We start from the raw sequence: 26,911 nt of genomic DNA, 5'->3' as shown, positions 1-26,911 counted from the left end.
TCTTTCCTAGGCTGGCAATCTTCAGACTGCAGTCACTGGGCTCTGAGCACTTGCCAAGCACCCTCCATAAGCCGCCCCACCCCTGCCCTGTGGGTACTGACGCCTCCCGCCTTCCCAGAGTGTCACTCAGAGCTCCTCCTGCCCGAGCTACCCTCCCCACAGCTGACACCCATATCCACTGGTGCCCTTCTGAGCCCCCGCTCCAACCTGTGAACAGAGATGTCCTCTGTTACCCTCATACCCCGTGAGCCCAGCAACAGCATCCTGGCCCACCGGCTCCTCAACGCCTCCCACTAGGTCTACTTTCTAAGAGCTGGAGGGCTCCTTGGCCCTGTCCTGTCCTCTTCATCTCACCCAGGACAAAGAGGCCCAGAGAGATGCCTGCGGTGTGGGCGAAGGCTTGAGGGGACTCCTGCCCAGGGCCACTCCTCTCTCATCTAAGTTCCTGTGACTTGAATACGCTTCCCGTGGACCAGCGGGGGTCTAAGTCAGCAGTCACCACATTGTTTTCCAGGGAAAAGGAATCTCGAGAGCCAAGAGAAGTGTCCGCCTGCCCTCTCATGAGTCAGACGGGCATGGTCTGCATAGGGGATCCAGCCCGACTACTGAACTGAAATAAGTCTGAACAAACGTCTTGGACCCCTCTGCCAGGCCCCAAGTCCTGTGATTGTCTAAGAACGGCCTGTGCTAACACAGGGCATTCACCTGCTAACCAACCACAGCACCCGAGCAGCAACAGCACACAGCCGAGCGCCCGAATCTCGGCTGCCCGGCCGGCCTGGAATCCTGGGCACGAGGTGGTGCTGGGCTCACTGCAAGTGCTGCTGAACTGAAATGAGAGTCCTGTACTACCGTTTGGTGACATGGTTTAATGAGAATCTGAACTATCCCTACGTTTAGCAGACAGCGTCCGGACGGAGGCCCCCGGCCCACTCCCCGTGGTCATCCCCATCCCGCAGCGGGATGGACTTCCTCAGGTGCATACACAGCACCTCGTCGATGTAGATGGTGTTCTCCTTGACCTGGATTTCCTCCTGCAGAGCGAGTTGTCTGCGATTCAGCCCTTTCAGCTCTGTATGAGCTTGGGCTAATGTTTCCTTCAATCTAGGAGAAGAGAAAGAAAATAAGGGAATGTATTGCTCTGCAGGGGAAAAAGAAATGTATTCATGTATTCAGTGCAGAAGCCAAATGGATACTTCCTCTCCCTCTCTCCTCCTTAAGACAGAGATTTCAGATTGGTGGCCACAGGCCAGATTCACAAGGCACACAAACCGATGAAGTGCCAACATTTAAAACTGTAGGTTTTTACCAAAACATCTGGATTTGGACTTTAGAAAAATTTAAACATTGGGATCCCTTTCCTGCATGGCAGCAACCGGCTGGAGTTAGGAGAGACCGCCCCCTAGGAAGGAAGTCCAACGTTATGCACGCAAATGTACTCACGCACAGAGGGCTCGCCCACGCTGGCACCGCCCAGTCCTGCTCCCCGTCCAGGCTTAAAGGAAGCCCCAGGGCCGTCTGCCCACCAGCTCGCCTACCTTGCAACGCTGTGGGTGATGTCCTGAACCTCCTTCCTCAGCCTATACTGCGCGACATCGCGACACAGCTCCACGTTAGGCCGATGTGTCCTGGTCTCCAGGCGTGTGTGAGCCACCTTAGCAGGCCCTTCTTGATCAAGGATGGCTTTTTCAAGAACAGCCACGTTTTTCTCCTGGGAAGCAACCTCTTCCATGACCTTACAAAAAAGATTAGAGTAGGTGAGGTCGGGGGTGCTCCTCAAAACTCAACAGCAGGCACCCTCAGGAGGCCTGTTGTGATCATGTAAGCCAGGAAGAGGGGACCTCTGATTTCTACCCAAGCAGGGCCCTAGAATGAGTCTGACCTCTCTTCCCTATAGCAGTGGTTGCTGGTGGGCAAGGTAACTCACCCAGCCTTAGAGCCCCACAGATGGGATGCCCATGACCGGCCGTTGTTACCTCATCGCCTTCCCAAATAATGTGAAGTCCCTGGAGAAGGCCCTCAGCAAAGGCTGGAGGCTGCCCATTTACCGTGGTATGAAGTACCTTTGCCTCATGAGCAGAAAGCTGCCTGTTTCCTTATCAACCCAGGGCCAGCATGAGTTCTGCCCCTAGAAACCTGAAGAAGGAGAGTGAGCAGTTTAACCTGAGTTTTGTTGGTTTCTTTGATGGCGGCTTTGTGCCAGAAAAGATTACGTAGAAGTTAGTTGGGTTTTTAGATTAATACTTAACGAGTTTGAAAATTTATTTCTTTAAGTTTTTCTTTTTAAAGACTTTGCGCCATGGAAATTTCTACACAACAGTGGATAGTATAATGAACCTCATGTCCCCATCATCAATTCCGGCAGTGATCAATACATGGCCAATCTTGCTTCATCTATAACCCCCTCTCCTTGACCCTGCCCATCAGCTTAACTATTGTAAGGCAAATCCCGGATATTATATCATTTTAGTCTTAAATACTTGAGTATGGTTTCTAAGATATAAGGACTCTTTTTTTTTCTTTTAACATCACTACAACATCACACATACTTTATCACACACAAAGAATGATCCTTTAATGATATCTAATATCCAGTGTTCAAACCTTCCTGATTGTTTCGTATTTTTTTGTAAGAGTTGGTTTGTTCAAATTAGAATCCAAATGAGGTCCACATATTGCATTTGGTTTTCTTAAGCCTTTTCTCAACATTTCTTAAGCTTTTCTCAAGTTCAATTCACAGATATTATACTATGTTTAAATTTAGCAAATGTTAACAATCACTTTAATTGATTTTAATAGTTGCTCCCACTTCAAACTTGGTTAAAATCCTTTGAACATTTATTTAAAGCGGCATTTATCAACCTTATATATAACATATATATAGAATTTCTAAATTTGATATATAACTTTTTAAAAATACTTGAATTGTCTTCACAAACAAGGCCTTCTGGAGTTCTTAAAAGATCTTGTCAGTCTAGTAAACTAGTAAAAATGATTAACCTTAAGTTCTCTTACATATTTTAATGCTGTCCTCAAACTTAAAATTTCAACATAAAATCACATGTCTAAATTAACTATTTAATTACATATTTTAAGTCATAATTTTTTTAAAAACAGGCCAAATTCTCTTAAATTTTACAAATACTTAAAATATCCCAAATGCCCAGATTCTTTAAAACAAAACTACTAACACTATGGATTCAGTAAAGTATGGTCAGGAGTCAGCAAACTATGGCAAATGGGTCCAATGCAGCCTGCCACCTGTTTTGTACAGATTGTGAAATAAGAATTTTCTTTGAATTAATAGACTTTATTTTTTAGAGCAGTTTTAGATTTACAGCAAAATTGAGCGGGAAGTCTAGAGTCCCCATATACCCTCTCTCCCTCCACACAGCTTTCACTATTAGCAACATCTGGTACTAGTGTGGTACATTTGTTACAATTAATGAACCCATACTGACACATTATTATTAACTGAAGTCCATAGTTTACTCCATACGTTGTACATTCTATAGATTTTGACAAATGTATAATTACACGTAAGCACCGCTACAGTATCATACAGAATGGGTGTCACCGCCCGAAAAAACCCCTGTGCACCTCCACGCCACCCCTCCTTCCCTTCCCACCCCACATCTGAAGCCCTGACAGCTACTGATCTTTTCAATCTCCGTAGAGCTGCCTTTTCCAGAATGTCATAAGGTTGGAATCATACAGCATGATTCACACAGTATGAATTTCAGATTGACTTCTTTCGTTTAGTGATATGCACCTAAGTTTCCTCCATGTCTTTTTGTAGTTTTTGATAGCTCCTTTCTTTTTATCACTGAATACCATTCCGTTGTACGGATGTAACAGTTGTTTATCCATTCACCTACTGAAGAACAACGGGGTGCATCCAAGTGTGGGCAATTATGAATGAAGCTGCTATAAACATTCACATGCAGGTTTTTGTGTGGACATAAGTTTTCAACACATTTGGGTAAATGCCAAGGCGTGAGAGTGCTGAATCATATGCATAGGCTTAGTTTTGTAAGAAACTGCCAATCTGTCTTCCAAAGTGGCTGCACCATTTTGCATTCCCACCAGCAACAATGAGAGCTCCTGTTGCTCCACACCCTTGTCAGCACTTGGCGTTACCAAGGTTTTGGATTTTCTATAGGCGTGTAGCGGTATCTCGTTGTTTTGTTTTTTGCTTTGTTTTGTTTGCTGAGGAAGATTAGCCCTGAACTAACATCTGTGCCAATCTTCCTCTATTTTACATGTGGGATGCTGCCACAGCATGGCTGACGAGTGGCGTAGGTCTGCGCCCAGGATCCATACCAGTGAACCCAGGCCACTGAAGTGGAGCCCACTGAACTTAACCACTACACCATGGAGCTGGGCCCTATCTTGTTGTTTTGATATGCAGTCTCTAATGACATATGACATGGAGCATCTTTACATATGCCTAATTGCCATCTGTATATCTTCTTTGGTGAGGTATCTGCTCAGATCTTTTGTCTATTTTTTAATTGGGCTGTTTGTTTTCTTATTATTGAGTTTTAAGAGTTCTTTGCATATTTTGGATAACAGTCCATTATCAGATATGTGTTTTTCAAGTATTTTCCCCCAGTCTGTGGCTTGTCTTTTCATTTTCTTAAAAGAAAGGTTTTTACAGTTTTAAATGGTTGAAAAAATCAAAAGAATAATATTTCATGTGAAAATTACATAAAATTCAAATTTTAGTGTCCATAAAGTCTTATTGGAACACAGTTACGCTCATTCATTTATATATGGCTGCTTTTGAACTATAATGTGCACTAGACTGCATGATACGCTCTCACTGCTTGGCGCCACTGTCCAGAGCAATACAAGTCCCAGTGACACGGTTACAATTGGACAGCTGTCCAAGAGCTATGTGTATCACTATACAGTGACATCTTATCTTATTTTTTATTACTAGTGCACACCCATCGTGCTAAAACAAGAAGAGTAGGCCTCATGTGTTGCACTTTTAAGGCACAGCGAAGTGTCAGTTTTGTTATCAGTTAGATAGCAGAGCACTGTGTTTGACATACGACACTACAGCTGTGCTTAAAAAATACAACATACGTCAACATCACCAGACTAAGCACCCCTCACAATATCCCCAGGAGAGCGATGATCTGAAAAATTAGAAATTCAAAACAGGGTATCGCATCACTGCCGAATTTCTTCACAAAAATGAAAATGGGGCTGCGATCAAACGAAGGTTCCAAGTGGCTCATTTGTCAGCGAAGCAAGGAAAGCCATTCACCAACGGCGAGTTAATTAAATCATGTTCGATCGCAGGAGCGGAGGAGGGTGTCCAGAGAGTATGAATTTGTTGAAGCCTATTAGTCTTTCCGCAAGAACAGTTGCTCAAAGAGTTAAGGACATTGGGAACAACATCGATAGTCAATTGAAAAACAAGGTATGTGATTTCGGATGGTTTTCCTTTGCTCTTCCTGAGTTGGCAGGTGTTCTGATGCTGTCAGTGGCTGTTTATTCGAGGAGCCAGCACTGAGTTTGAAGTGACTAAACAATTAGCCTCTCTGAACAGTCACGTGAAATAACTACAGGTGCGGATGTTTTCAAAAAGTTGAGAAAACATGAAGTCAATACAACCTGAAGTGGAATCTGCTATGAAGTGTTACAGCCGATGATGGTACAAATATGTGCTGAGCAGAAAAAGGCTCAGTTGAACGTATTTACAGAGCTGGTGGGAATGGAAGTTATTTCAAGCCTATGGTTATTCATTTTTATTATTCATCAGAAAGTACCCTGCAGAAAATCTTTGGATCTAGCACGCGTTATTGAACCAGCACTGTCAGCAGTGTCTTCTTTAGCTCTCACGGATTCGACCATCACCATTTGTGTGAGTTCTGTCAGAAACAGAAGCTGAATATCCTGACTTGCCCCACTACTCAGCAATTCAGTGGTTTAGCCCCAGTAGAATTTTCTCGTGGTTTATTTTAGCTCAACACCAAGATTGCAATTTTTCTGAGCAAAGAAACCACCCTCAACCACTATTACCAACCCTGAATGGTTTTGGAAATTAGCTTCTGCCCCAGACTTAATAATATTTCTTAACGAATCCAACCTAAAATCATCAGGCAGGATGGGACTAACATGCAACGCTTGCACTGCGGGAAAGTCATTCCAACAACTAACGTGATGAAATCACAAGCAGTATCAAGCTGCTCTAAGCACTTCCTGTGCTGTCAGAAATTAAAACAAGAAGCAAGACCTCCACTGCCACCCAAATTTTCAGAAGAAATATTTCCCAAGCTCCAGCAGCGTCTTTTGGACCTCAAAGAAAGTGCCAACGAAATTTCCATATTTCAAAATCCACTTAACTGTGCAATTGAAGAGCTCCCACCCCTCCTTCAACTAGAAGTGATTAATCTGAAATGAAAGGCCATGCTGACAGGCAAGAATCTAACAGGATTCTATAAATGCCTTCCAAGCGAGGAACATGCTCGATTAAAATCGCATGCTCATAGATTGTTATCACTACTCGCCAATGCCTAGCTGAAGGGAAAGACATTTTCAGAGACAAAATCTAAAATCTCGTGACAGATTAGCATTAACAGATGAACATTTGCAATAGGTTTCGATAGAAAATACTGACTTGGAACCCCCACAAAAGAAATTATCATCCTCCCCAAAAAAATGCCCTTTTTCTCATCAGTAGACCTATAAAAACTATATCCAATGATTATTATTATATTTTTTATTTTGTCAATAAGAATTTGTGGAAATTTGTTGTCTTTCTTATTATGTAAATGCCTACACAATAGCCTTGATTTTGCCTCTAGGCCCACAAAGCTTAAAATATTTACCATCTGACCCTTTATAGAAAAAGTTTGCTGACCCCTTAAGATAATCTTAACCCTGGGTTAGGTTATTTTAAACATTGCTATTCTTAATTCTAAATCTTGCTGGGGTTAAAATATGCTTTGCTCAATAAGGAAACAATTGTGTCATGGAAAATAAAATGGGGGTTACTGTACCCTTTAATCTGAAGCTGTCTTCTCAGCTACAAATTGAGCTGAGTCAATTCACAGCCAGGGCAGCTTCTGGCCAGAGGATAAGCAGAGGATAAACAGAAGGAGCCTTTTCTCATAGAACTTAAGTCCGTGTCTCCAAATGGGGACAGTGGTCTCACAGTCGTTCCATGTCCACATTGCCTAACCCTCCCATTCCCAGAATAACGCCACCCTCACCCAGCTGGCTGTGCCTTTTCATTGTATCTTAAAATGTTTTTGCTCTTAAGAGATGTAAATAGTTTCCCCCTGCAAACTCCTAAGGCCTTCCGAACTGATGGAACCCTGCATTTATTTTTCATATCCTCTCTGTCTCTTAGGCTGTGACTCTTCCAAATATTAAAATGATTTCAGATTAAATATTGGTTCTCTCTCCAGGCTCCCTCTGATTCGTGGCTGCCATCTCTTAGCTCATCTCACTTACATGAACCCACTTACAACGCTTCCCACAGTTGAGGAAGGAGACCCTGTTCCCCTTGAGCCGTGCCAACATAGTAGCCACCAGCCACCTGTGGCCACTGAGCGGTGAAATGTGCCTCGTCCTAAATGAGCTGTGCTGTAAGTGTCAAACACATGGCAGATTTCGAGGACTTAGTTTTTAAAAAAAAAAGAATGGAAGATATCTCATTAATTATTTATGTTGAAGAGATATTTTTGATATATTGGGTTAAATAAAACATGTAACAGTTCATTCCACCTACTACTTTTTACTTTTTGAAGTGGCTATTAGAAAATTTAAACTGACACGTGTGGCTTGCATCATATTCCTCCTGGACAACGCTGCCCTAGTCTTGGTTCTCTCAGTTGCAAAGCCCCTGCCCCACGCCCCTCCTTCCACAGGCTGCCCCCTGGATGTGCTCTTGAGGCCACCTGGTCCCTCCTGCGGTATGAGGCCAGAAGGGGACACGGTCTCTGCGTTTCCACCACAATGTGTTGGGGAGCGACAGGTGCAAGCTCAGGAGTCAGACAGACCTGGTCTCAACACCCAACTCTGCCACCTGTTAGTCACAAGGCCTTGACCAAGTAGCTAACCTTCCTCAGTCTCAGTTTCCTCATCTTTGAAATGGGGATGATAACGCTATCTACCCATTTCAGGGTTGCTAAGGCATAGAGGCATATACATGGCACACCCAGCACTGGGCCTGGCACTCGGTACACGTGGCCATCACTCTCGTGTAGGGCCTCACCACCACAGAGAAGAGGACCATCGACTCTCAGGTTCTAGTTACCTTCCACATCCAATGGACGGTTTCTTCCAAATTTCCTTTCCACTAAAATCTTTTCACTCATATTGCTGCCCCTAAGCCATTCTGTGCCGGTATCATTGATTTTTTTAGACCCCTGTGAAAGACTTCACTTTTGTCCCTGTTGGATCTCACCCAATTTGTTTTAGTCTATCATTCCCGCCAGTCCAGACCATCTTGGATGTTCACTTTAGACGGCGCTTCCAAGCCCTCAGCCGGACGGCTCCTGGCTCCTGCAGGGGCCCCTCCTCCAGCAGGACTGGGCTTCTCCCAGGCTCCGGCAGAAACCAGCTTCTGGCCTCTGACAGCGGTCTCTCCTCCCCTCTGCCTTCGCATCTCAGATCCGTCCTTCCAGGCCCAGACTAAGTTCTCACTCCACCAGGAAGCCTCTGGAATATTCTTTGGCTACCTTTATTATTATCATTGTTATTCATTAGCCAATTTTTACTGATTATATATTATACTGATTATATATAGACAAATTATATCTATGTGTGCGTGTGTATACATAAAACTGAGATGTGCCAGGCATTGTTCCAGGTCTTTGATCTGGGTTGTCTAATTATCGCCTGGCCAACCCTGGGAGGTGAGCACTGTTGCTGTCCCTGTTTTATCCATGAGGAAACCAAGAAACAGGAAGCTTAAGTATATTGTAAATATTTTATATTTTCTGTATATTATGATGTTTTGACACCTTAAAAACCTTTTTAGGTGGAGAGACTGTGCCTCCCTGGGCTAGCCAATGCTTAGAGATGGCGGAGGACCCAGCCTGAGCATGCCTTTGATACGCAGACTAACCAGTCCAGAACCGGACCTGCTCTGTCTGGCCCTTACACCCCAGGTGGCGACATTCTTCCGCCGTCATCTCAGGGCCAGGTATCCAGCAACTAGGGACCGCTCTATAGCCCAAAGCCCACTGAAATGGTTCAAACTAGCGGGTCTTAAACTGTTCCCCCTGCCCTGCCGTGCGTGTCCTGAGGAAACCCCAGGAAGAGCCATGGCCCAATCCTTCCCCTCACTCCTGTCATCCGCCTCCTGACCACCTTAGTGTCTTTCCCACGTGGCCCTGCACAGTGAGCCTTGCCTCCTGTCCTAGGATCTGTGAGTATAAGAAATTTTGTTCTCTCCTGGGCCTCCTCTCTGTCTCCTCCTACAGCTGCACCTGACTATCTCATAAAAGAACACAGAACATTAGGTAAGCTCCCCGAGATCACACGCGAGTGTTGAAGCCCAGTTCAAACCAGGGCTGTCTACACTGGAGTCTACACGCTCACCCTCAAGGTTCATCCACCGATCGTTTCACTGAACATTGCAGTGTGACCCATGACTACCTTCTGCTTTGTCCTGCTCATCGTGCCGGTAAACCTTGTCTTACGACCGGACTCCGGGCTCCAGGAGAGCGAGGTGCGCATGCACCAGCAGGACAACAGGGCTCTGGGAGCTGAGCAGGCCTGGGCTCTGGTCCCAGGCTGCCAGCGCTGCCCGCTGGGGAACCCTCTGCTCTCTGTGTCTCAGTTTCACCATCAGTAAAATGCAAGGGGTGGGCTAACAGCGGGCCCCGTCAGGCAGCTGTTACTGTGCCAACGCTACAGGTGAGGCATGAGGCTCAGAGAGCTCGAGGGAGCTGCTTAGGCACTCAGCTGATCTGTCACAGGGCTGGGATTCAGACCCGCCTATCTTCAGGCCAAATCCAGCACTTGTTCCTCTAGACTCTCCTTCTCAGTGTCCCTGAGCTCGGCCTGTGGGGTGGTCCTACACGCTCAGGACCCAGGGTCCCTGCTGGTGACGGAGGGGTGCCGGAGCTGGCTCATGTGGGCTCTGGCTGTTAAATATTCAGGAATTTCTCCAGACCATCGTTAAACGGGTAGCTTGAAAGTGACCATGGTGGAAGTATTTACACCACGAAAATCTGTAAATTCTACAAATCAGGGCCTTTTGGTTTTTCCTAAGAGCCAGTTTACCAGCACACCACATAACCAGGAGGGACAACCCGCCAGAATCCCAAAGTTGCAGCTGGGTTTGGACAAATTGGTTGCTTTCAACTCACAGAACTTGAGTCATAAAGGATGTCTAAAACCGTATAGTCTGTCTCCATATTTCACATAAAGAGGATCTGAGGCCCAGAGTGAGGGGACAGCCTGTCCTTGCAGCAATGAGCGACAAAGGAGACCCAGAATAGGATCAAGTCCCACTCTAGTCCCCAAAGCCCAAAGACAGCAGCTAAGATGGAGAGATGGGAAGGACCTTCACCCCTTAGCTACCCGCGATCACAGCCCAGAGGCAGCTGCCCGGCCCGGAGGGCCTTCCAGGTCTCCTGGTGAAGACGTCCACTCTGAACGTCCTCTTCCTCGTTCCCTCCAGGGAGCTCACCTTGGCCAGATGATCAGCCAGCTTGTCCCTAGCACCCTTGGTCTCCTTCAGCCCGTTCCTGAAGGCCGTGTCCACCACATCACACTGCTTGTGCAGGTCGCTGGCCGTCTGTGACAGGACTCGGTCCACCAGCACTTTCAGCAGCAGGGAGCTGTTCCTCTGCTTGTCAGCCTTCTCCACGTTGGTGTTGGAGAAGTCCAGCCAGTCTTCCAGACTCACAGAGCTGAAACAGAAGCCGTGCATTCAGTCACAGCATACTCGGGCGGGGAAAGACGGTGTGGGGAGGGGACAGGCTCCTGGAAACCCACTGGAAGCTAAGGCTACCTCCACCGTCAGAAGCACCTAGACCATTTCCCCATCTCTAGACAGAGTGAACAGTGGTCTGTCAGGGGCCATGGCTGTCGCTTTGGGGAAACCTGCCTGCTCTGTGCCAGGCACTGGGCTGGCACTTCACAGACATTATCTCATTTAATCCTCACGACGGCCTAGTGAGCTAATGCTCATAACCCCCATTTTAGAGATGAGGAAAACTGAGGCTCAGAAAGATGGAGCAACTTGGTTAACATCACACAAGTAGTGACAGTTTGAGTATCAAAATATATAACAATAGTAACAAATTGTAACACATTGAATAAAATAGGAAACCGCGCGTCCATACTGACATAAATAAATAAAGGAATAAATTGCCAGTTTGACAAGCAGCTGCTTTATGTAACACTGATGAATCTCAAAATAATGTTGATTGGAAGAAAACTGACACACACACAAAATAGACAGTACATGACGCTGTGGACTAAACACGAAAGCAGGTAAAACCAACCTATTAGGAGTCAGGAATGCGGTTATCTCAGGGGAGGAGGGCGGGGCTACTGATGGAGAGCAGGACAGGGCAGGGGTCTCTGTGTTAGCGGTAATGTTTCATTTCTCGACCTGGTTGGCGGTTACATGGGGATGGTTCACCGTGTGATTAGAGGCAGCCTCTGGGGCGGCCCCCAGTGACTCCTGCCTGCTGTATTCACACTGTTGTGTAACCCGCTCCCGCTGAGTGCTGTCATGAACTCATTTTGACTCATTTCTCACACATAGAAGTAATGAGCTGTCATTTCTGGGATCAGGTTGAAAGAAGATGGTGGCCTCTGTCTTGGGGCACTCTCTCTCTCTTGCTTTCTCTTGGATCGCTTGATGTGGGAGAAGCCAGCTGCCATGCCATGAGGCAGCCCGTGGAGAGGCTCACATGGGCAAGCCCTGCCATGACCACCCATCAGCTTGGCAGTGGAGGCCCACCCAGACCCCAGCCAAGCCTTCAAGTGAGACTGCAGCCCCAGCAGAAAGCTCAACTATGACCTCATGAGACGCGAGCTCCAGGCACCGGCTGAGCAGTGCCCGGGTTCCCAACCCGCGGAAACTGTGAGATAATGCATGTTTATTGCTTTAAGCTGCTAAGTGTGGGGGTAACTTGTGAAACAGCAAAAGATAACTAAAACAATGATAATTCATTAATCTACGTTTATTAGTATTGGTGCACTTTTCTATATGCATGTTTTACTTCAAAAAAAAACATTTTAAAACTTAGAATGAGTTAGGTCTGTGATGTAACGTTAATTGAAAAATATAAGTTATATATTACAGAAAAGATATATAGTATAATCTCATTTTTGTAAACAAAATAAAATAGGTGTGTGTGAGTGTATACACACGTTTGTATGAGCATCCAGATAACACTGGTCATCTCAGGAGGTTAATCACGGGAAGCGTTGATGGGGGAACTGACTAAATTGGCCTTTATCTATTTTTAGAATACTTATTAAAAACATGAATAGGTAAAGAGACAAATTTTAAGTATTTAAAGATTTTATATCAGACCTTCTTAAAGTGGGGCCTAACCTGGAGGACCGAGCCACCTCGGAGCCCTGTGTCAAGGCAGACACCGCTCAGCACATGCCTTTGCCCCAGGCCTGCCTCTTCCCAGCTCCCGGCCTCCTGTCAGGGTCCTGCCTGTCCGCCCGAGAAGCACTGGGACATCACGCTTCAGGGAGCCAGACGGCACAGCCAGCCGCAGTCAGGGACACACTCACTTTGGCTCAACCCGCATGACGTTCTCAGAATATCGGATATTTGGCGAGTTGTTGTTGAGTGCGAAGCAGATGTCGTCGATGGTCAGGGCCACAAACTTGTCCTTCAGATCCTTTTCAAGATTGTACTTGGCAGAGCGGTTCAGCCTGAAGGGAGAAGGTACAGGTTTCTCCCTCTGGAATGCCCAGATGGCACCTACAAGTTCTCGGGAGACCCTGGAAAATGAAGCTACAGCCAGGTCTAGTACAGGATGTCGGCCCTTCCTCCCCACCTCCCATCCCCCAACACACACATACCGTTAGATACCTGGTGACAGAGTCCTGGAACCAAGCCTGGACTTCAAGTCCCTCCCTCCAAATGTGACATTTTCTGATGTCACCGCTGTGACATACTGTATGTGAGAGGTCAGCCCTAGCAGGAAGCAGCTCCAGTGTCCTCCAGTTTATGATCAGGGTGACTCCATCCCCACCCACCACCAGGGGGCGGCTGTCATGGAGGAGAGGTTGTCCGGGTCTCAACTCTGAGTGTTCCCGGGGCCACCTCGGAGCGTGGAAGGCACTGGTAGGAGGTTAAAGCCCATTCTTTGGGTGCCATGGGCCCGGCCCTTTCTAGATGTGCCCAGCGGAGAGGCGGAGGGCAGGCCCGGCACAGCCGTACCTGATCTGCTCGGTCGTCTCCTCCAAGGTGCGGGTCAGCAGGGCCATCACCCCCTGGATGACGTCGGCCTCCTTTATCAGTTCCTGCTCCACCTCATCGTGCACCAAGTCAATGCCCACTCGCTTCTCCCTGACCGACAGAAAGGTCATCCAACACGTGCAACTCGACACGTGCTAACATCTGGGCATCTAGAACTCTCTGGACAAGTGGCTTGAGCAGCGCCTCAGCCATCCGGACAACGTGGTGGGGGATGTACCTTACTCAGCGTCTATGTGACTTTAAAACACAACGGAGAAACACTGACCAGTACCTGGTCCTTGCTCTGAAAAATACCCGGTGGACTTTTTCCCTCAACTTGGCCATCAGTCCTGAAGCCTTTTCCTTCTTACCTACTTATTGGAAACATGGTCTTTTGACTTAGAATTTTAGACATATGTTTCCTCCTTGATCCTAGTCCTGTTTTTTGACAAGGACTTATATTATCATACATACTATGATATTATTAGATTTACAATAATAATCATGCCAACATTAACGTTACTCACCCCGAGCGCGCACCGTGTGACAGGCACTGTGCTGAGCTTTTCTGGTGATATTCACACTTAACCCTCTAGAATTCAGGAGAGGAAACTGAGCTTCAGAGAGGCTGAGTAAAGGACCCAACATCACAGAACTGGGGGTACACGTGCTTTTAACCTCTATGCTATGTTACTGCCCACATTGCCCAGTCACTGCCGATCTTTGTCCTTTTCCACCCAGCATGGCAGTGCTAGAGAGGAAGGCTCCACCACACACCAGCTGTGTGGCCTTAGGCACGCTATATAACTTATCTGTGCCTCAGTTTCCTCTTTTGTGAAATGGAGCGATCTACAGTCACGTGCTGCATAACGATGTTTTGGCCAACAACAGACCGTGTATACGATGGTCCCATGAGATGAGGACCATACAGACTCCGTGTGTAGTAGGCTAGACCACCCAGGTTTGTGTAAGGACACTCTATGATATTCACACATGACAAAATCGCCTAACAATACATTCCTTAGAACGTCTTCCCGTCACTAAATGATGCATGACTGTATTAGCACTTCGTAGGGTCGTGGCGAGGAACAGATGAGCTATGAAAGCAGACAGCACGGTACCCAGCACGCAGAAGCACATACTCAACCAACTTAGCAACATCGACACCCTAACCACCCTTAGGGCAAACCTGAGCCAAGTGGATGCTGGCCCCTGGCCACCTGCTCTGCCTTTGCATCACAGACTCTGCATCCAGCAGGGGAGGCTGCTCCTGCTGGCTGCAGGGGGTCCTGGCTAAGCCCACTGAGGGCACAGGGCTTTCCAGGAGGGAACAGTGCAGATGGAGCCTTGGGGCACTGGGGAAACTTCGAGTAGCTCAGTACACGTTAGCACATCCCCACTGCTGGGCATGGGACACGGGCCTGGAGAGGTCCCTGGGGGCCCAGGCGTGACCAACTTTGTTCTCTAGGCTGAGAAGTTTGAACTTTATTTTGAAGGGATCAGGGCGTGGGGTTGTAAATGAAGGATTTTGAGCACAGGGATGAGCTGTACAAATCTGCATTTGGAAAAGTGCACTCAACAGCCAGTGCAGAGGATGCACTGGATTGGCGGGGCCTCTGCCGGCAGCAAGAAGACCTGTTAGGGCACAGCAGCCAGGGCCGTGACCGGGAACAGGTCTGGAAATCAGTACTACCCCAGAGAGGACCATCCCACTCACGGGCCTCAGAGGAGAGAAATGATAATAAAAAGGGATGCTTTTGCAGTGTTCTCCGGAATACAAAGTGCTTCTGTGTAGCTCTGGGTATTGGAGCAGATTTGTCCTCTAGTAACTCTATCCACTCTGCCTGCCCAAAATAAAGACTACCATTTCCCAGTTTATATTGGTGTGGCCTTGTGACTAGGTTCTGGTCAATGAGATGCAAGTGGAAATGGTGAACGCCAATCCTAATTATTCTTACTTGCTGGAATGTAGACATAATGGCTGGTGCTCCAGCTGCCACATTGAATCATGAGGTAAACTCAGGAGTGAAAGCCAAGTGGAGTGGAGTCACAAGATAGAAAACTTGACACTGTGGCACTGGCACTGTGGCACACCATGCCAACCCTAAACTGACTATCTCCAGACTCCTTAAATGTGAGAAATAAAATATCTTATTCAAGTTCAATGTTATTTTGCGGTTTTCCAATTACCCATAGGCAAACGTAGTCTTAACTTATATTTAAGTTAGTCAAGAGCAGAGTTTAGACATGAACCTAGTCCAGTGCTCCTTCCACTGCCCAGCACCATGGGCATGCCAAGATAATGTCAGGCTCTGAAAGAACACATCCTCATTTGCCTCGTTCTAACCCATGACCTAGCACAGTCAGCTCCCTACCCAGCACTTCATTTCTCACAGCAGATGATCCATTAGAGGAACCCTCCTGCCCACCTGTACTCCAGGCACGTCTGAGTGATGTGCAAGGGCTCCTTCAGGCTCTCCAGGGCTTTCTCCAATCGGGTCTGATAGATGAGTAGATCTTCGGTCGCAAACACAAGCTGCTCAAGTTTGTCATCTAACTCCTTCTTCCAGAATCTGATTTCCTCGAGTCTCTGCTCTGAAGCACACGAGAAGTCACACCAAGGTTAATCTACTCCCAAGGCAGCCAACGTTTGTAAAAGTACCTGAGATGCGCTCTTCTCCTCTCAGGGCTGTGCTACTGGGGGCAGCACTTCACCTTCGTGAGTGTTTCCTGGCAGGAAGGGAGGAAGGGACCGAGGGAGGAAGGGAAGGAAGATATTTCTTCTTACATTCAACCTCAAATTAACCCAAAGGCCATTCCACACTTGACTCTAATCCTTCAATCCCCACTGTTTTAAATAACTTCTAATTTTATCAAAGATATAAATGTATACTGTTTGAAAACAATTCTCTGGCCCGCCCCTACCCATGCCCACTTTCTGGAAGCAACTACTTTTTAAACACTTTTAGTATTTCTTCTGACATTTGCTTACCCAGCTACTTATTCATTATCAGTTTTAATATTATCTATTGATTTCCTGGGATGAAAGATAAGGATTTGCTCTCACACAACTTACACAACATGCTTCTGCTTCTTCCATCTTCCCAATGTAGTCATATCCCCATGGTGTTAAATAATAATTTCATGCTGTTTATATTATCCTAAATATGTAAATGTTACTTAAACCTGAACCACGTAATATGCTGTGATAGATTTCTTTTCTTGTACAACTTTTTGGGTTTGGGAGGGGTTAATAATTGTAGTTTTGATTCACTTTCTGTATATTTATTATTAGTTTTTCTTCAAACTTTCTGACAGAACTATAAACATCCTCTCGATATATTCACACCCACCAAGTCCCTGTTGATTTTGTGTCTTTCCTAGAGTCTCTCTTCCCGAGCTCTGTGTCCTCCTGCTCCATCCTGGGTGGGTGGCTGTCCAGTTGGCCGTGTGGTTCTCTTTCATTCTTTGACCCTGCTTCACCATCAATCTAGGAACTCCCTTCACCCTTCTCATGGGTCAGCATTCTATTTCCTGGATTCCATTCCTTCGTCTTTCTTGGTTTACTCCTTCAATGTGCTGAAGCACATCCTTCAGGAGCTTCCTAAGAAATGGATGCATTTGAAAACTTGCAAGTCCGAAAATGCTTTTACTCTACCCTCACCAACTGATTATATTTGAGTATAGATTTGCAGGTTGTAAATAATTTTCATTTAGAATTTTGATGGCATTGCTTCATTTCCTTCCAGTTTCCAGAGTTTCTGTTGAGAAGTCTGATGCCATTCTCACTCCTGATTCTGCATATAAGACCTGAAAAGCTTTTAGGAATTTCTTCTCTATTTTCCTAGTGTTGTGAAATTTCACGCTGGTGTCAACCTTATTCAATTATTATGCCAGACACTAGGCATGCCCTTTTAATGTAAAAACTTAGCTCTTTGGGTTCTATGAAATTTTATTATCTTCTTCTGTGGACGATTTCCTCTGCTCCATTTTCTCTGTGCTCTTTCCGGAACTCCTATTAGACATTGAGGCCAGATGGATCCTCGAATTCTTTTATCATTTCTCTCCTGTTATCTATCTATTTCTTCGTCTTTTTTTTTTTTTTCCTACTTCTTGGAGATTCTTCAACTTTATCTTTCAACCTTTCTTTTGATTTTTAACAATGTTCTGCTCTCATGTTTTTAATTCCCAGGAACACTTTCTTGTTCTCCGAATGTTCTCTTCTTTAAGATCCTTCTTGTTCCATGGACATGGCGTCTTCTCTAAGCCCCCTGAGGGTCTCACAGGGGATTTTTCCTTTTGCTCTGTGTTCTGTCTGTTTCTTTAGTCTCAGTGTATTTGATTGCTTGTTTGTTTGTTTTGGTGTCTGTCATATTAGAGCCTTTCCTCAGATGTTTGGTGATCCCCATATGGTCATATTTAAGATAAAATGCTCAAATGCTAAGTGGACTCTCTGTCTGCAAGGACACGCTTGTCAACCAGAATGCCTTATCGTGATCAGGCAGGGCCTGGGCACTTTCCTGGAGGATCCCCAAATGTTAGCATCCACAGATCTTCCCTTTCAGACCCATTAGTTTCCCCGTGGAGAAATCTTCTAATCTCCTCTCCGAGGATATACACCTGGCTACGAGTGTCCTGGGAACCAGGGACTGGAAAATTACAGTTTAGTAAGTAGACTTTCACCCAATCCCTTCACCGTTAGCCTTCCGCTGGGGTTGGGGAGAGCCAGAGCGGGGAAGGGCTCTTTACAAAGACTTTCAACCAATCTTGTTTCAACTTCTATCCTGAACCTCCAGCTTCAGAGGTCATTGGATGCTTCCAATTTTGAGCATTTCCAGGTTTCTGCAGCATGAACGTGTAGCATGAAGCAGCTAGCTTCTCATTGTCCTCCACCCATCCAGGCCTTCTGCAGTCCCTGAGTGTGCCACCGCTGGACCTTTGGCTTCCTAGCTTTCAATATCTTGTCTTGAGCATTTGTCTACTGTTGCCTCCCCTTCTTCTCCCTCCCCACCCTGCCATCCTTGAGGCATACTTTTCATTAATCCTTTAATACGACTTTGTTGCAATTTTTAAAGGAAGGGAAGACAAATGCAGCATTCAAAGTGTGAAGTAACCCCCCTCACACTTTGTAACTGACTTCCACCCTCACCTCGCATCCTCCACTACCCTACTGGACCTGCTATCTCAATGGTCACCAATAATCTTCAAGCCACCAGTTCAAATACATTCTTGCTCAGCTCTCAGCCTCCTTGACATTTGTGCAACCACTGATACAACAGAAGACTTCCTCACCCATGAAACCGTCACCTTTTGCTTCCATGACCCTCGTCTCATCTTTCTGTTCATCTGCCTGAGCTTTTGTTCCCCAGCTCCTCTCTTGCTCCCCTTATCCCATGCCCTCTTCTCTTCTCTTTCAATATATTCCTTGGGTAATTTAATCTACATCCTTGGCTTCTATTACTATCATTATTGATGACTCCCAGATTTCAGTCTCTACCTCCTGAATTCTAACTGGCTACCTACTGAGCTAAACCGTCCAAATTCAAGGGCTCCCTCAGGCTTGGTCCAGCCTCACCTCCCTCTTATCTCCATCCTGCTGTTCTCCCTCATGTGCTCGGTACATCAGCTTGGACATCTAGCCATTCACCATAAATGCTACAATATAATCCAATATACTTATCATTGAGCTCGTACAATGTGCCAGGCACTGATGAGGTCCAGGAGATACATTGGTAAGTCACAGCCTCTGCGCTACTCACAGTCTGTAGAGCAGACAGGTAAACAGATAATTTCAATTCAATGTGGCAATTCTACACTAGAAACTGTGTAAGAAATACAGTGGTGGCTCAAAGGAAGGAAGCTGGGGGAGGTCAACAAGGCTTCAGAATTGGGGAGCTGTTTGATATGGTCTTCAGACTTGAGGCCTTGAGAAAGATCTCTCCATTAGAGTTGAAAGATGTAGAAGGGTAGGGAGGTACGTTCAGCTTCTTCAGTGCCACATGAAGGACTCTTTAATTTGTAGACCACAGAAGACCGTTATGGGTTGAATTGTGTCCCCCAAAAAGATATTTTGAAGTCCTAACCCATGGTACCTTGTGAATATGACCTTACTTGGAAATAGGGTCTTTGCAGAAGTAATCAAATTAAGAAGAAGTCATACTTGATTAGGGTGGGTCCTAACCCATTGTGAGTGGAGTCCTTATAAGAAGAGAAAACAGAAGACACAGAAAGGAGAACACCGTGTGAAGATGCAGAGACACACAGGGAGAATGTTATGTGACAATTAAGGTAGAGATTAGAGTGACATATCTATAAGTCAAAGAGCACAAAAATTTGCCAGCCACACCAGAAACTAAGAGAAAGGCATGGAACAGATTCTCCCACGAGAGCCTTCAGAGAGAGCATGGCCCTGCCAACACCTCCATCGCCCATCCCCAATCCTTCAGTAAGTTCTGTTGATCCTGTCCCCAAAATGTGATTCAAATTTTCCCTCTTCTCTTCATATTTACTGACATTGGGTCCAATATAATAATTTGGAATAATTTTATTACTTGTCTTTTTATTTGTATTTTGTCTCTCTCATTTGCTAGATTGTGTCTGCCTTCTTCAGCTTTATAATCCTAAGCATCTAGCACAGTCAGACATATTTGTTGAATAAATATTTGTTGAGTGAATAAATCCTGGTCCCATTAACCAGGATAAGGAACTATAGAAGTAAATTTTTCAGGAAAGTAATGAGTTCATTTTGGGATATATTTATTTTGAAGTGTGTGAAGGACATCTAGGTGGAAATATATGACAAGTAGTCCTCCACTTCCATAAGAAGCTCTGATGAGAAGTTAGAGCCAAAGATTTCTCGTTGCAAAACAATAGCACAAATAGGATAGGGATAGTAATAAAATTTCTAGAGAGGTCATCAAGAAAGAAAGTATAGAGGGAAGAGAAGAAAAAGCTCAGGGTGCCAAGAACAAAACACTAGGAAATACCAATAGGGGATGAATAGAAAAAAGAAGAATCAACAATGTAGAAGAGGAAGAAATAGCCAGAAAGAAAGGAAATGAACCAGGAGAGACTTGTGTCACGGAATTCCAAAAATATCCAGCATTGTAGAGCGATCAAGTCAGATGAAGACTGAGTGACCAATGGATGGGGCAATTGGGTAGTCATTGGACGAGACCAACTGGAAGTGATTGCTCTCTCCTCTAATCTAACACTGCTCCATTCATGCCACTCATGTGGAATAGATCCCACCATGTCCTGGGTATCGGGTACCCAGACTGCAAGGTATCAAGGGCAGACACAGTCTGATATGTCTGTACTCAGCACCAGCACAGGAACTTGCAAGTTATTTTAACTTTTTATTGAAGATCATAAACCTACAGAAAAACACACATAGAAGTGTACAATCAATAAGTTTTCACAGTGAACACACCCATGTAACCAATAACCGATTCAAGAAAGAGAACATTAACCAGGACCCCAGGAGGCCTCTCATGACCCCTTCCAGTTCCTATCTCCTCCCATATATCAGTGCTGACATCCAACAATATAGATTGATTTTTCCTGTTTTCTCTCCTTGCTTTATGTAAATCAGATAATATGGTGTGTACTCATTTGTATCTGGTTTATTTTACTCAATAGTAAGTTTGTAAGATTCATCTATATTGCTGCATGTAGTTGTAGATGAGTCATTCTCTTTGCCATATGGTATAACGCCGTTTATCCATTCTACCGTGGATGAGCATGTGGAGAGTTTCCAGCTTGGGGCTGTTACAAAGAGCACCACTTTGACGATGGCAGCATATATCTTTGGCAAACATGTGTATGAATTTCTGTTGGGTATATAGCTACAAGTGGAAGATCTAGGTCACAGCGTATGCATACGTCCAGCTTTAGCAGATACTGCCAAAGCTTTCCAAAGCAGTTACACCAGTCCATACTTCCACCAGTGGGTACCAGAGTTCCAGTTGCTCCACGTCCTCTCCACTACTTGGTAGTTTTCTTTTTCTTCTTCTTTTTTCCCTCTTGTTCTCCTCCCCCTCCCCTCCCTTTCTCCCCCCCCCACCTCCTTCTCCGTCTTCTCCCTTTTAGTCATTCTGGTGGGTGTGTAACAGCATCTCAGCCGTGACTTTAATGTGTATGTGCCTGCTGACTGACGAAGTTAGAGCACTTCTTCACATGTTCATTGGCTGTTTAGATTTCCTTCCTCGCAAGGTATCTATCAAATTTCTTACCTATTTTTCTATCGAGTTGTCTGCCTTTTTCTTCTTTATTTTTAGAAGTTCTTTATATATTCTGGATGCAATCTTTTGTCAGATATGTATATTATGACTATCTTCTCCCACTGTGTGGGTTGCTTTTTCGATCTCTTAATGGAGTCCTTTTGATAAACAAAGTTCTTCATTTTAATATAGTGCAATTTATTATTTTTTTCTTTTATGATTGGTTCTTTTGTGTCCTGCTTAAGAATAAGAAATCTTGGGGGCCAGTCCGGTGGCATAATGGTTAAGTTGATGTGCTCTGCTCGGGCAGCCTGGGGTTCACAGGCTTGGATGCTGGGCGCAGACCTAGCACTGCTCATCAAGCCACGCTGGGGCAGCATCCCACATAAAAAAAAAAAAATAGAGGAAGATGGGCACAGATGTTAGTTCAATGACACTCTTCCTCACAAAAAAAAAAAAAAAAACAGAATACGAAAGCTTTGCCTTCTCCACGCCATAAAGAATGTACTCCACTAAAAGTTTTATTGTTTTACCTTTCCCACTTAGCCATGCACTCCACCTAGATTTGATTTTTATATATATATGAGATAGGCGTCAGGATATAATTTTTTCCATATGAATATGCAATTGACCAATTTATCGGAGAAGCCATCCTTTGCCCACTACAGCGCAGTATTGCTTTTGTCATAAATCAGATGAACGTGTACATGTGGGCTTGCTGGTGGACCCTGTTATGTTCCATTGGTCAGTGACTGTCTATCCTTGCCCCTACCTCACTGTCTTAATTACTGTCGCTTTATACTAGGTCTTAGAGTCTACAGTGAAGGTTTCCCAGCTTTGTTCTTCAACACAGCTATGTCCATTCTTGACTCTCAGCGTTTCCATATGAATTTTAGTAGTTTTCCAATTTCACCAAAAACTTTGCTGAGATTTTCATTGGCATTGCATTGAATCTACAGATAAATTTGAGGAGAACTGACATCTTTAAAATACGGAGTCTTCCAATCCATTAACTGATATAACCCTGCATTGATTTAGAATTTCTTTAACTTCCTTCAATAACAGTTTATAGTTTTCAGTGTGGAACTTTTGCATATCTTTTGCTACATTTATTCCTAGGTATTTGATGTTTTTTAATGCCATTATACATGGCTAACTTTTTAAATGAATCAACGAATCAAAGAAGGTAAGTAAGGTTAAGACCTTGAAAACTGTTTTCACGCCTATTGAAACACAATTATTTTGAAAAATGAACGGTGCATCCTCATTTCTAACACCTACCGATTTGCACAATTATTTAGAACAAGGCTGACTGTAGGCTGGTACCAGGGGCCAGGATCAACACATCAGGAGAAACCTAACATCTGACCTTGCAGGCCTGAACGAAGCTTTGATTTATTGGAGATTGAAAAAGTAGCAGCCCTTAGACCAGGTTTTATCCACAGACGTGTTTGTTCATCCTGCCCAGTGTTATAAATACATTAAATCAGTTCCAAACATTTAAAAAGTGGGTAAAATTCCAGCTTTTCAGATTTCCTTTAAAAAAATTAGACAATCAGGCAATGCTGGGCCCGTATTCCTTCTTAGAGAAAACAGGTCGAAGTTGAATATCAGCTGCCTCCTTCGATGGAGCACATGATCTCGGGGTCCCACGGTCCCCACCACTCCCTTGAAATTGTATTTTTAAGAATGGAATTGTCAAGAGAAATTTACTCTTCTTTTAAAACTCAGCTCAAATGTTCCTCTCTAGGAAATTTTTCCATGTCCAGTGCCCACCTCTCTTCCACTTTTGTCCCCCTTACCCCAGCACCTAACTGGTCATACTCTGATTATCAATTTTTGTGTTTCTCCTCCTCAAGCCAGAAGCCCCTAAAAAGCAGAGACTCTGATCCTTCGCTGTGATATTCTCAGCGCTTAGTCCATGGATGTTCTTAGATGCTCAATAAATGTGTATCAAATCAGTAAAATAACGAATGATGGGTGGCTGAAAATCAGGCTGGTTTCCATGTCTCTATCTTAGGGCAGTGAACTTAAACATAGAACCTGGAGAGTATGCATGCCCCTAATAGTGCAAGAAAAATACATTGCCACTCCCAAACATGAAATGCAGATGACAGTATAACTAAATCCCAACAGTCTCATCCAAATACGCCACACATACACAAAGTGTGTCATCTTACCTAGTTTCTTGTTCACATCACTTTGAGATTTTCTTGTGGTCTTTTCAATTTCATCCACAAGCCTCTGGCTTTCAGCCACCAGGCGCTCAGACCGGGACCTTTGGGCCTCTGCTTTGTGGCACTGGTTCTTGTTGGCAATGTGCCACTCTGAGGGCAGGAACTTGGGTGGATGCTGTAGCAATCTCGCCATTTGAGGTTTCCAAAGCCCTGATTAAAGGCAGACTTTTTTTAGATTCACTGAAAGCCATTTTGTCCTTTTTTAAATGTTGATTTTTATTAAAGTGTGACATACACATCGAAAAGTGCATAAATCATCATTTGGACACAAAATGAACACATCTGTGTAGCCAGCACCCAGATCAAGAAATAAGCATCATCAGCACCTCGTGCTTCTCCCCAGTCACTATTCTCCACCCCCACCCCCACAGCGTAACCACTATGCTGACTTTTAATGCTATAAATTAGTTTTACTGTTTTTCAACTTCATATAAAGGAGATCATACAGTACGTACTCTTTCGTATCTGACTTCTTTCACTCAACATTTGTAAGATTCATCCGTATTGTTCATATAATTCTAGTTTGTTCATTCCCATTGCTGTGTGGCCTACTCTTGTATGAATATACCGAAGTTTATCTATCTTTCTACGGTTTATGGATATTTGGGTTCTTTCCTTTTGGGGCTATCACGAGAATGCTATGAATATTCTCATATGCGTCATTTGGTGAACACATGCATGCATATTTATGCCTCATCAGAACTGCTGGGTCATACAACAGTGTTTGGTTTTAGTTGATACTGCCAAACAGATGAACCTAGACACGTTTTCTTAAAAACCGAACAAATGTGACATCTATAAACAGACACTTGGGTATTGAGCCTATTCAGCAGATAAAAGAAACAACACCTTCCTAGGACAAGGAAAAGGAGAGAACAGGAAGGAGAACACATAAGAAGGCAGCAGGCAGAGGCCAGCAGAACAGAAAGACTAAAATTTCCCTACCTCCTGGGCACACAGCTCTGTCTGACAGTGAGAACTGCCTTTCTCAGAGAGGGCTGAAATCGGCCCCCACCCACATCCCTCCCAAAAGTCTGAGCTTCTGCCCTAAAAAGCCTCTGGATCTCTGAAGTCCTTCAAACATCCAAAGATGGAACTGGCGTCCGATCCTAACAAGGCTGAGCACTCCAGGCTGCCAGCCGCCTTAGACAACATGGGGTCTCCTACTTCATTCCCTCCTATGGCCTCTTTCAAATTTGTCTGAGTGTAGAGCTCAAAATTCAACCCAAGAATCCTGGATAAGTCTGAGTAGCCTCCAGAGAAATCGAAGTCAGGGCTAAATTAGGTCGGAATTAGACCTAAATTAGGGCTGATCCCAACGGGCACAAGGCTTTGGGTAGGGCAGTTAAGAGTTGGTGGCGTGGGGCCGGGGTTTACTTACCTCTGCGCCACAAAGAACTACTACACAAGCTCAGGAGGGGAGCCTCCTTCCCACGGGAGTCCGGAGCTCTTGCAGAACTGGGAGGTAAACAGCGCGGTCTCCATGGTAACCGGTGACGCGTCCCTAGAGCAAAGGGGGCGGGTTCCGCAGTGAAGCAGCAGCGCCCGAAGGCTCTGCGCAGGCGCAAGTTCCTCCGTTTCCCCCACCTCCCAGCGCTGGAGACACACGGATAGGGCCTGGGAACCGTAGGGCCAGATGCTCGGACATCTCAATCTATCATGAAGACGCCGGACACCAAGCAGGAGACGGCGACCAAAACCCCAAGCTGGGAGTCAGGACAACGGCATCTAGCCCTGGCCGTGCAGCAGGCTGGGTCACCGCGGGCCACACAGCTACTGTTGGGTCGGAGCCACCAGGTTTACAGTGGGGTTGGGCTGAACGATGCCTCTAGGTCCTCGCAGCCGTAGGCCGGCTCGGGACTACTAAGCCGCAGACCCGGCGCTGCAGGGAAGAGGCACGAGAGATTCCTGGGTTGTCGCAGCCCGGACAGCTGAGGAGGAGGTAGAGCAGGCGCCGGGCCCCGAGCCCCGGGCCCGCCCCTAGGCGGACGCCGTCTCTAGCCCGGAGTGGTGGCTGGACCCAGAGCTAGGAGTCAGCAAGGTTTCTCCAACTACAAAATGAGGGTATTGGAGCTCCCAAACTAAGAGTACAGTGCTTGGAATATATTCTTTATGGTGGTAGTACCGGTAAAGCACTATTATATAGAAAATAAAGGAATTACACAGTGGGGAAGATATGCGGATTGGAAACGCTGACCTGAGTCCTGCCCACGCAGCCAGAAACACAGAAAATGAGTATTCAAATCTCCCGCCCGTATGGTAAACCGCACCGCCGCCCTTTACACCAGCCAATCGAAGGCAAGCGCTCTCTGAGAGCAACCAATCAGAGGAAGTCTTGCCTCGTGCAGCCCGCCCCCTACGGCTCGCTGGGCAGAGGGAGCTCCCTGCAGAAATCGGGCAGCGTCATGAATATTAAACATGCCATCTGTCCAATAGCATGCGGAAGAGCTCGTGTTGCATATTCATATCCCCGCCCCCTCAGCGGGGCGCTATTTAAGCAGCGAGGTTTGGGGCACCTCCATCTCCGCCCGGTGGGAGAGTCTCCCGTCCTGGTGCTGGTGGGTAACCTGGACATGGAACCCGGGTTTTCCACCCCGGGGATGCGAGCCGGCGGGAGCCGCCCATGTCCCAGCCCCAGCTCTGCGTTCAGACGGACACCTGAAGAGGGTGGCTCTGGCTCCCGCGTGCGGGGCGGGCGGACGGGCGGGGCTCGCGGCAGGTGCCCGCTGCGGGGCGGGGCGGGGGCGTCCTCTACTACTTAAGTGAGGAGGGGCGGCGTCCTGATGGAGCTAGCCGCCCCTCAACTGCCTCTGCGGGTTCCTGAGCCGGTCCTGCTTCGGAGGCCCCGACCCTGGAGTCGCCCCCCAGGTTACAGATTGGGAAATCTCTTGGAACTGTTGGAAACATGATAGAATTGGCAAAAGTACATGAAATTAGCTATTTGAATTATGATCGTGGTCACCATTGTATTTTGCATCAGTATACAAATTTAATCCTCCCACTCCCCCACGGTGGAGGGGGATAGAAAAACCTTGAGACCC

At 45.8% G+C, this 26,911-nt stretch overlaps 1 protein-coding gene across 3 annotated transcripts; it reads right to left on the bottom strand.

Annotated features, from left to right (window-relative positions):
- Positions 1–854: 854 nt before the first annotated feature.
- Positions 855–26,164, bottom strand: TEKT1 (tektin 1). 3 transcript variants are annotated; one of them, XM_070226488.1, is made up of 9 exons: positions 26,033–26,164; positions 25,252–25,374; positions 23,814–24,020; positions 15,841–16,006; positions 13,394–13,522; positions 12,739–12,882; positions 10,664–10,886; positions 1,539–1,735; positions 855–1,104 (listed from the first exon to the last, which is right to left on the bottom strand). In XM_070226488.1, the coding sequence occupies exons 3-9, from the start codon at positions 24,001–24,003 to the stop codon at positions 897–899; spliced, it is 1,257 nt and encodes a 418-aa protein (XP_070082589.1). In that variant the 5' UTR covers positions 24,004–24,020; positions 25,252–25,374; positions 26,033–26,164; the 3' UTR covers positions 855–896. The 3 variants fall into 3 exon arrangements, with proteins under 3 accessions (XP_070082589.1, XP_001504783.1, XP_023509061.1); XM_001504733.5 differs by having other exon boundaries at positions 26,068–26,160; XM_023653293.2 differs by having other exon boundaries at positions 12,739–12,951; positions 26,068–26,115.
- Positions 26,165–26,911: the final 747 nt, after the last annotated feature.

The sequence above is a fragment of the Equus caballus genome, chromosome 11 (assembly GCF_041296265.1).
Source record: "Equus caballus isolate H_3958 breed thoroughbred chromosome 11, TB-T2T, whole genome shotgun sequence".
Classification (NCBI taxonomy): Eukaryota; Metazoa; Chordata; class Mammalia; order Perissodactyla; family Equidae; genus Equus; species Equus caballus.
This window is presented reverse-complemented; position numbering and strand designations above follow the sequence as displayed.

What these genes read in the sequence shown, in the direction of transcription:
- TEKT1 (XM_023653293.2), bottom strand. Translation starts at nt 24,003, where the DNA reads ATGGCGAGATTGCTACAGCATCCACCCAAGTTCCTGCCCTCAGAGTGG. An exon ending in GAGACGACCGAGCAGATCAG is followed by an intron (nt 12,952 to 13,393) that starts GTACGGCTGTGC and finishes TTCATTTTCCAG; the next exon opens with GGTCTCCCGAGAACTTGTAG. An exon ending in TGGCTGATCATCTGGCCAAG is followed by an intron (nt 1,736 to 10,663) that starts GTGAGCTCCCTG and finishes CTTTTTTGTAAG; the next exon opens with GTCATGGAAGAGGTTGCTTC.